The sequence below is a fragment of the Austrofundulus limnaeus genome, unplaced genomic scaffold (assembly GCF_001266775.1).
Source record: "Austrofundulus limnaeus strain Quisiro unplaced genomic scaffold, Austrofundulus_limnaeus-1.0 Scaffold1, whole genome shotgun sequence".
NCBI classification, from domain to species: domain Eukaryota; kingdom Metazoa; phylum Chordata; class Actinopteri; order Cyprinodontiformes; family Rivulidae; genus Austrofundulus; species Austrofundulus limnaeus.
This window is the reverse complement of record NW_013952403.1, coordinates 8159713-8169229: the sequence shown is the minus strand read 5'-3', so window position 1 is coordinate 8169229 and position 9517 is coordinate 8159713. Positions and strand designations below refer to the sequence as shown.

The following is a 9517-nucleotide window of genomic DNA, read 5'->3' as shown; positions in this document are numbered from 1 at the left end:
ATCTATCTAATCATCTATCTATCTAATCATCTATCTATCTAATCATCTATCTATCTATCTATCTAATCATCTATCTATCTAATCATCTATCTATCTAATCATCTATCTATCTATCTATCCATCCATCTTGGTCAACCGTAGCACAAAAATGGCTGCACCAATCAACAAGAAATTTGGCAGGGCTGTAGATGAGTCCGACCTACACTGCGCCAGCCAACGGTTTTATGATAGACCCCATATTTGAGGAGAGGGGGCTCCATCCAAAGAGGGGATGTCTGGGCATGCAAAAATGCTTCTAACTCAGAAACTGTTCAACATAGGAGCTTCAGATTTATATTATTGTTTAGCTCAGATGAAGGGCTATCCATCAGGCTCACCAATCAGTGCCCCCCCCAACCGACCCCCAATTTATTTGAAAAAGGGGTATCTGGACATACAAAAATGATTCTAGCTCAAAAACTATTAAACATAGAAGCTTCAGATTTTCATTGGTTGTTTAGCTCCTATAAGGTGTTATCCATCAGGTCAACCAATGCTCCCCCCCCCCACCCCCACCCCAAAAAAATAAAAAATAAATAAAAACCACTACAATTTTGGGATACACCTAGTAGCATAACATTTATTAGGAATAAAGATTTCCGAGTTCTGGTGTGTTTGTGCGTGCAGGGGTCATTATGTTACCACTATGCTGTAGCTAGTTTCTGTCTGTTTTGGTTTAATAATTATTACGTATGTCATGTGTCCACCAAACGTGATGAACTGGATTATGTTTAAGACATCACAGCAACATCCATTTTAAGAGTTCCAGCTTTTTCTCTCTCTTTGTTGTGTTGTTGCTCAGATCCAGTGTCCCCATGCCTGTAAATGGAGCGCAGAGTGTCTATAAATAGATTTACTGTTAGCTAGTGAGCTGCACAACTATTATTAAGGTTAGGTGTCTGTATGAGTTTGCATGTGGAACTGATTGAGACAGTCGATGAAGTCGTCTGGTTCCCCACTCGCCGCTCCTCTCGCACGTGACACTTTGACTCCGTCTCTCCCCAGATGCAGTTTTCCCATGACTCCTGCAGCTCATCCACGCTGCTTTCCCCCCACTCTGAAGCAATCCATTCTGCACTTCCTAATGCTCTCAGACTCCCCCGTTACTGTAGCTCCCGCTTGAGTTTTAAAGAAGACGGCAAGTTTGGGAGTCTATCTGAGATTAAAATGGCTCTGCAGCGCCATTTATATTTTATGTGCTGCCCTCCCTGTTTTTATTCATCTTGGTCCTAATCAGCCTCACATAATATGAATGTGCAGTCATGCCATTACGCCTTTGCCTTCTCCAGTTATCTTTCCTGAAGGATAATTTCTATGTTGATGAATTCTGACATGAACTTTTTAATGGAAGTCTTAAGGGTAGGCTCATTTTTTCTTTCTTTTTTGTTTCTGTCCTTTGCAGAAATTACAATACAGATGTAGTGCAAAGAAATGTCTCTAATTGCCATTGAATGTACTTCTGCTGTCTTCTCGCTCAGTTCATTATTGCTATTAGGAACAAATTGCTGTCCTTGTCTGTATTTGAAGATGATTCTGTATTTGAAGATGATTCTTTCACTCTTTGTCCCATTATTGTGTCAAAGAATAACATTGCAATCATTTCAATTACAACAGAGCTGGGATCGCAGTCTTCAAGTAGGGCCTTGAGATGTAATTGGAGGGGCATTTACGACCTGAAGAAAGTCATCATTTTTTTTTTCTCCTTCTACTTTTCCACCCTTCCTCCCTCGGTGAAATTGCCTCGGTCTTGGGGACAGTAAATTGAGTTGCAGAGAAATGATGTGATAATTCAGCCACATGGCTCGGTTGAGCAAATTGTCTGAAAGTCACTTTCTGGAGAATTAGAAGGCAAAACAACATTTCCCTCCCGAGTTGCCTGTCCTTCACGCGGTGGCATGAAATGAATTGATGAGACAGACGGAGAAGGAAGTGTCGCTGTAAATGTTTGCAGCTGAAATGAAGCCGCTCGGCTGTGCATTCAGAGCGGCCGAGAGGTGGGAGGTAGAAGCTGGAGTGAGGACGCGGCGTCTCGCTCTTTCTCTCTCTCCGAGCTATTTCACCGCCTAAGCCTTTAATCACGACGGCCACAATAGATGCACAAAATGGAATTCAAATTTCAATTTGATTGATTTTGTATTGGTGATTGCCAAGGCTTGGCTTGAAATACGAAAAATGTGGCCTTTTTAAATGTAACCTCTTTAAGCAAACTAAATCTCACTTCCCTCGTGTGCTTGTTTGTCGCCTTCAGAGGAAATATGAAAATTCTTGCTTTTTGAAGTTTAATCTCCTGCAAGACAGGGTAGGAGGCTGAATGCAAATGCAAAAATTTGCTTTCGCTTTGCATCTTATTGCTTCTGATGAAAGCTGAGTGATTTAGTGGCTGTGGACACTCGGCACCTCCAAAATAGAAAGAAATTTCTTGCCTCTAGTCTTRTAAATGAGCAGCCATCTGGTAACAGAGCAGAAACTAAAGATAGATGCGATTTTAACCTCTTTCCCAATATACTGTTGAAACCGTTCTGTACTCGCTCCATTGTGTCTCATTTGTTAATCCCTTCAAGGCATCGCACACACTGACAGAGCCAGCATAAGCACATTTGCTAGTGTTTGCAGTGTCGACATTGACAGGATTACAGATTAGGGATTACATTTGCATCTTTATTCCTCGTTTAACCTTGACCCGTGCCCCGCTGAATCATTTTAATGCTCAGCCTAAACTTGTCGTCCCTCGTTTTTTGGGAGATTTAAATGTTCGAACAAAAAAAAAAAAACCTCAGCAAGAAGTAGGCCTCCTTCTAATGGGGCACTTTGGTTAGTCTCTGTGGAAGAGCCACTTTGTTGCATCCATATCAATATAAAGACAGATTGTGGGGGACTGGTAGCAACAGCAGCCTTTTGATGGGTGTCTTATGGATTACTGCCCTTCTTTCTGCACAGTTTCCATGCGTCTGATCACGACGCATCGCCATCGTTTCCATGGAGAGCGTGTGGCTGCCAAGGCCCGTGGCGGCTGAACACAGAGGGTCATCGTTTATTTCTGTCAGTCAGCAGCGAGGGGACAGATTGGAGAGAGGAGAGGCTAGAGGAGGAGGGGGGGAGGCAGGCACTGTTTGGGTCCTGAGGGGCTGCAAGGGTCCAGCTATCCTTTAAAAGTTTATTTGTCCAAGGGATCACCTGCGGGTAGTCTGACTCCGGCTGATGGTGTTAATGTACTGACTCTCCTCACAAATCCCAGGGCCACTTAGTCTTATTCACACTTTAAACAAAGTGCAGCAGCAGTGCAGGAGAGGGAGGGAGGGAGGGAGGTGAAGTGGGGAGCAGGATGTGTGGAGGCTACATATGGCCAACCGCAGCGTTGTTTATCCCGAGAGTTGTTACAGCTGAGGACCGGCCTCGGTCCCCCTGCTCCTCTTCATCTCTCATTAATCTAGCAGTACGGTTCTGGCCCGCTTCCCATGCTGTTGAGCGAGCAGGTTTTGAGTGACCACCCACCCCGAGGAAAAAGCATTAGCGTGTCCTCTCGTCCATCACCTGCTATTGTTTATGCCCCCGATTCATTCTCTCAGCTGTTATAAAATAATGAGAATATTTTAATTCTGGTTTCCAACCTTTCAGATTGATAGCCACCKTTAGCGGTCATTTTATTCCTGATTTCCCACACAAATTAGATTTTTCTTTTTTTTTTCTCAGTATTTCTCATTGTCTAACCTTTCTTGTTGTCCTTCTTTCTTTTCGGTCCTTTTCATTTTGTGGTTCATTTTTCCGCTCTCACTGGTCTGCCTGCCACTTCTATTTAGGGAGATTTCTAGTTCACATGTGCAATTACGTAGCTCATATTCAGCCAGAGCTCCTTCCATCGCTGAGAATGAAAAGGTTGGCTAGCACACACGTGTTTGTCTCTATCTGCTCCTTCTTTATGCATGAGTTAAGACTCTGAGTCTCTTTGGCAGGCTGAAATGCTCCGTTGTCTTGAAACCGTTTTGACTCGGCCTTACCAATATGTCTGCTGGCTATACCTCTCATTGGCTTCAGCAAAAACATAAAATATTCATGTTCTCTTTTCTCCCCCCTCTGCATTTTTGAATCAATTATTTTGCAGAAAGGAGCGRGCACATTCACTTCTTCTAAGATATATATGTAGGACAGAAAGTGGAAGACCTATTAGGTGAGATAGAGCTGCAGACTGTTTACACTCATTAGTTATTAGCTATTATTCTGTTCGTTCAATCTAATACCCTCACTGTGTTCTAATGTATTATACTTTCTGTTAAAGCCTGCCTGATGTCATGGCTTCACACTCGAGGTCTTGAGGTTTCCTTTAATTTACCCCGGCAGCTCTGGAGCCATCAGTCTCCATCTCTCCCACCCCTCACCCTCCTCTCCTTCAGCTGTAGCTCTGTGCTTCACGTTCTGAAGGTCAACATCGGGAGGCGGTTGTCTCTACTGTGAATTGGCAAAGAAGCGAGCCTCGACTCAGTGTGTGTTTTGCCACCGTCGAGCCTGCTTCCAGGTCATGTTGGCAGGGTTGTTGGAGCCACAGTAGAGTAGAGCTTATTGGGTCCCAGTGGAAGACGGCATGTCTCAAAGTATGATTACATGTTAAAATGTGAAAATAAAAATACTGGAATTTGTTTTTCTTAAAAAAATAGAGACTCTTCTGTTTTTTTGAGGCTTGGATGATTAAGTAATACTCCTGCCATTGCAGTTTGCAATTAATTTTGCAAAAAGGCAATTGATTAACAGTGTCACTTTTCTATTACTGCAGCAGTAAAATAAGATGTGTGTGCGTTTCAGTGCTTCCTGGAATGAATTTGCTGACATCCACACTGATCCCAATTTGGTTGCAAACAACTAAATTTGTCTGGTAGTTTGATCAGGCTTCTGTTTCCCGTAAACTGTCACATAACAAGACTAATATTGATTAATGTGTATATCAAATGTAGGGTGTTTTTTTAACAGCATGAGATAAATTTCAGCTAAGCATCAGCAGAACAATAAGTCTAAAGGTAGACCATGGAAGATGCAGTGTCTGAGCTTATTTTCGAACTTTGATATTATAGGACTACGTCTGTCATTTATATATCACAGTGTAGAAAATAGTACAAAATGTCTGAGATAACAACTTGTTTGATGATAAAACAGAACCAAGAAAAGGAAAAGAACAAAAGGAGAAAAGAGGTCTAATTTTCTATATATTGTTTCATGAAGTTACATACATACATACATAAATTTTTATTAATTTCATTAAAAAACAAAATTTTATACACAATAAAATTACAAACAACGAAATGAAGGGAAGCAGAGAGAAGAACAAAATCTTATATCTGCCCCCTTTTTCCTCAAGTATGAAATCAAACAACAATATTCAGTTAACAAAACAAAACAAGAACATGAAATCATTCAAGAACAATTATATGTTTACATATTATACAATTTCATATTTTTTCAACAATCCAACCTTTATCATTCTCTTGAACATGTACTTTGATTTGGCACTTTTCACATCATTTTCCAGAACATTTCACAGTCTAACTCCTTGAACTGAGGTGCACCGTTCTTTCAAACATGTTCTAAATGTAGGTTTCAACAACTCTGTCCCCTTAAGATTATAACAGCTCACTCTCTTTGCAAAGTTTTTCTGGATGTTTATAGGTAAGGTGTTAAGGTGATCCTATACATAACTAACAAAATATTGTAATCAACCAAATTATAAAATTTCAATAATTTCAGTTTACAGAATAATATATTAGATGGAAAATAGTAATGTTTTCGAGTGGTAACTCTTATAGCTCTTTTCTGCAAAACAAAAACAGGATGTGTAATTGTCTACATGCTTTCCTTCAAACCTCAACACAATAAACCAAGTGTGGAACAATTTATGTGTTATATAACATACAGAGCTTTATCATTAAACAAGTCCCTTACTTTGTAAAGCAATGCAATAGATTTAGCTAGTTTTATTCTTAAGTAATTAACATGAGGTCTCCACGTCAGTTTCTCATCAATAATAACACCCAGAAACTTCACCTCACTGACTCTACTAATCTCCACACCATCAACTCTAAAGTTAGAGTTAAAGTTACTCAGTGTTGTCTGATAACACTCAGCAGGTGTTATCAGACAAGTCAAAATAAAAGCTTTACTTCTCAGGGTCAGATTGCTACTGATGCAAAAAGTAATTTAATTTTTTTAATTATAAAAACTCAATAAAGCAAATCCAAAACAAGGGATTGAATTAATCTGTGAATATACTGTTTGGCTAAGATCAGTGTTATATTTTTAATGTTCTTATTTTGTGTGTGCCAAATCAAAGTACATGTTCAAGAGAACGATAAAGGTTGGATTGTTGAAAAAATATGAAATTGTATAATGTATAAACATATAATTTGTTGTTCTTGAATGATGTGATGTTTTTGTTTTTAACTGAGGATTATTGTTGTGACATGATTTTTTTTAAGTTATTCATAAAATGTAATTACCATTCATGCAGCTACACACAGTTTTATTTAAGTAATTTCATAAGTATTTTTAAAGAGAAAAAAATAGTCCAAGAAGAACTACTGTGTTGTGTTTAAAGTTGTCAGTCTTGTCTTGCCTTCTGCCTCAGTGTTTCCAGCAGGAGTCACTTCCTGTGGCTAATCATACTTTGATATGCCATGGCACGAACCCCGTCTCCCTCAGAAATGAACAAACAAGGGACCTGGGGCGAGATCTTGAAGCGACCGGGGCTGTTGGTTTTTGTCTGCTCCGCTGCGATACATTCTCTGAACACCCACTGCCTTTTTTTTTTTCTCTCTTTTTTTTTTCCACGGCCTCACTTCACATTAGCCTCTGCATCCCTGCAAGGAGGAAAAGTTGGACACGACTCAGAGAAGACGACGTGTGATTTCTGCCACTACGCTCACAGTTCGGTGCGATTCAAGGCATTCTTATAATCTTAGCTGGAAGGGTGAAGGAGTGAAAGGAAAGAAGAAATGCCGGGATTATGGTTCTGATTGCATTAGAGAGAAACTGTATGTGRGTGTTTTTTTGTGCCCATGTTGCACCGTGTGTCTACATGAGTCATCACTTGATCATCGAAGGATTATCTTTGAGGAATTCTGTTAAGCTGAATGTGCTCTGGTCATTTTTGTGATTTTAATTTTGCTCACGTTTATCAAAACCTTGTTTGTTTATTTTTACAATATAACTGAAACCATTTAGTTGTGTTATTACATCTATTTTATGACCACTGGTGTTAGTGCCGATGAGTTTGGTGGTCAGTGTTTAATTCCTTTTGAGTTGAGAAGAATAGGTCTCTAATGTAGTATGCTGGGTTTTACAAAGAGCAACCTAAGACCACAATAACTCTCCAGCTTATTGGATTGGAGGATTTCTATGCAAAGGTAATGATGCGATTTCTCTCACCAAATGGAGAAAAACTGTTTTAGTAAGTGCCTATGTTGCACTATTCTCATGCTGCATCCTGGTGCTTTCACACTTGGCTTGGTGGAGATGGACTAAAAGGCAGAGATATGATTTTAGGTCTGAGGTGACTATGGAAATGCATATCGAGTGCGCCGCCAGATTTTTCTCAAAGAGAGTTTCATTGTTGTCAGGTCCGTCTGTCAGTGTTTTCCACACTTCTCCTCTCAGATTGCCACTGTTCAGTCGGCTCGAGTTTTAGGCCRGGAGCTGTGAAGGTTTTAGAGAAATTGAAGGGTACCCACAGGTGATGGCTTCATGTGCAGTCACACTGGACTGAAGTTGGAATTAGCCTTTTTGTTGTCATTCATATTCCAGCTATTGATTGTATGGAGGTAGCGTAAGCAAAGAATTTWAAAAAATTGTTAAAGTTTGTCAGCACAAAGGTTAGGTGTGTGTGGGGGGAAAGTTGCAGCGCTTACTTTGAGTAGGTGAATGCAATGCTCCTTATAAAGTGAACTTTTTGTCTCCTACGTATCAGTAAACCCACACAACAAATGCAACATGCTGTTTGTTGTATAGGAGCTGATGTTGTGTCGCTGCATTTTAAAATCACTTCCTCTTTCTCTTTTGCCAGATTTGATCCRGAAGGAGCGATGCCGCTGTGATGACCTGCGTTTCCTCAAGGGATTGTTCTCCAGTCAGACAAGTGGGACAAGTTCCAGCCCGGATCCGGTTGACAGGTTTACGTGATGGGCAGGCGATGGAGTCGTCCATCATCTTTCTTCCCCAGTGACTAGCCCTGCCAGCCTTCGCTCTTCAGGCACGAGTGTGTACCGTCAATGCAAGGCCCCCCTTTTTTTTTTTTTGCCATGGTGACATAAGCGGCGCTGCAACATGAGGGAGCGCCAACATCATCGTCTCATTTGTTTCTTCGGTGGCCGCCGCTGCTGCTGCTACGTTAATGCTGTTTAGCTTAACGAGAGCAGCGAGTTTTTGGTGAGCGATTCCTGCTCGTGTTTTTGTTTTGTTTTATTTTTGTAGTTTTTGTTTTTAAACACACACACACACACTGAGAGAGACTGTCCCCTTGGCGTGTTGCTGGGCCGGTGGGGCGGAGCGGTGTGGTGAGAGACGATGCTGGGATGTGTGTCACGCCTCCGCCGGCTGGTCCGCCTCCTTCCCCTGCAGACCTCCCTGCTCCTCCTCTTCATCTTCTGCACCGTCAGCGTCTTCATCTTCTCCTACTACCTCTATGGCGTCAAGCGGGAGCCCGAGCCGTCCGGAGTGGGCATGTCCGGGTCCGAGGGACTTCCCCAAGACTTGGATTATCCAAGGGTCGTTCCGTCCCGGCTCTTACCCATACGAAGTATCCCGGGGTCTAATGGAGTGGACCTCGGAGGGACCAGGACAGATCCTGTGGTTCTGGTGTTTGTGGAAAGCCAATATTCTCAATTGGGGCAGGAGATCGTGGCCATCTTGGAGTCGGGCCGGTTCAAGTATCGGACCGAAATCTCTCCCGGGAAAGGGGACATGCCCACACTGACGGACAAAGAGCGAGGGCGTTTCACGCTCGTGATTTATGAGAACATTCTCAAGTACGTGAACTTGGACGCCTGGAACCGAGAGCTGCTGGATAAATACTGTGTGGAGTATGGAGTGGGCATCATTGGCTTCTTCAAGGTCAGAACTACACCACACCACCCTCCCCTATGCCTCCCTGCCTCCCCTCCCGCACACCTTCTGCCCTGTCCATCTGGCTGTACCATCTCTAAAGAGATGGACATGACCTGCATGGTTTAATATCACATAGTTTCTTTGCACTGACTTATGTTTCTGTTCTGTTCTCTTTGTCTCTGTTTCTTCTTTTTGTTCTGCAATCTGGCCTCCTTAAAACTCTTCTTCCCAAGTTTGTGAACTCCCATTTGTGGTTTTCTCTCTTTAGTTTCTCTAGTTTTTTTTTRTTTTTCTAAAAGTTCTCCACCTTTTCCCTCTCTATATCTCTTATTCTGCCTCTTCTCTCTCACAATTTTCCCTGGAGGCCCCAGTCTGCCTAAGGCCAGTTTTCAGGTCT

The 9517-nt window shown here is 41.9% G+C and overlaps 1 protein-coding gene across 1 annotated transcript in view; it reads left to right on the top strand.

Moving 5' to 3' along the window:
- Window positions 1–9517, top strand: part of ndst1a (N-deacetylase/N-sulfotransferase (heparan glucosaminyl) 1a) — a 64007-nt gene that overhangs the window by 36134 nt on the left and 18356 nt on the right. The window contains 1 exon segment of the mRNA XM_014008254.1: window positions 8081–9126. Within this exon segment, the coding sequence (XP_013863708.1) occupies window positions 8581–9126 (546 nt within the window). The 5' untranslated portion in view covers window positions 8081–8580.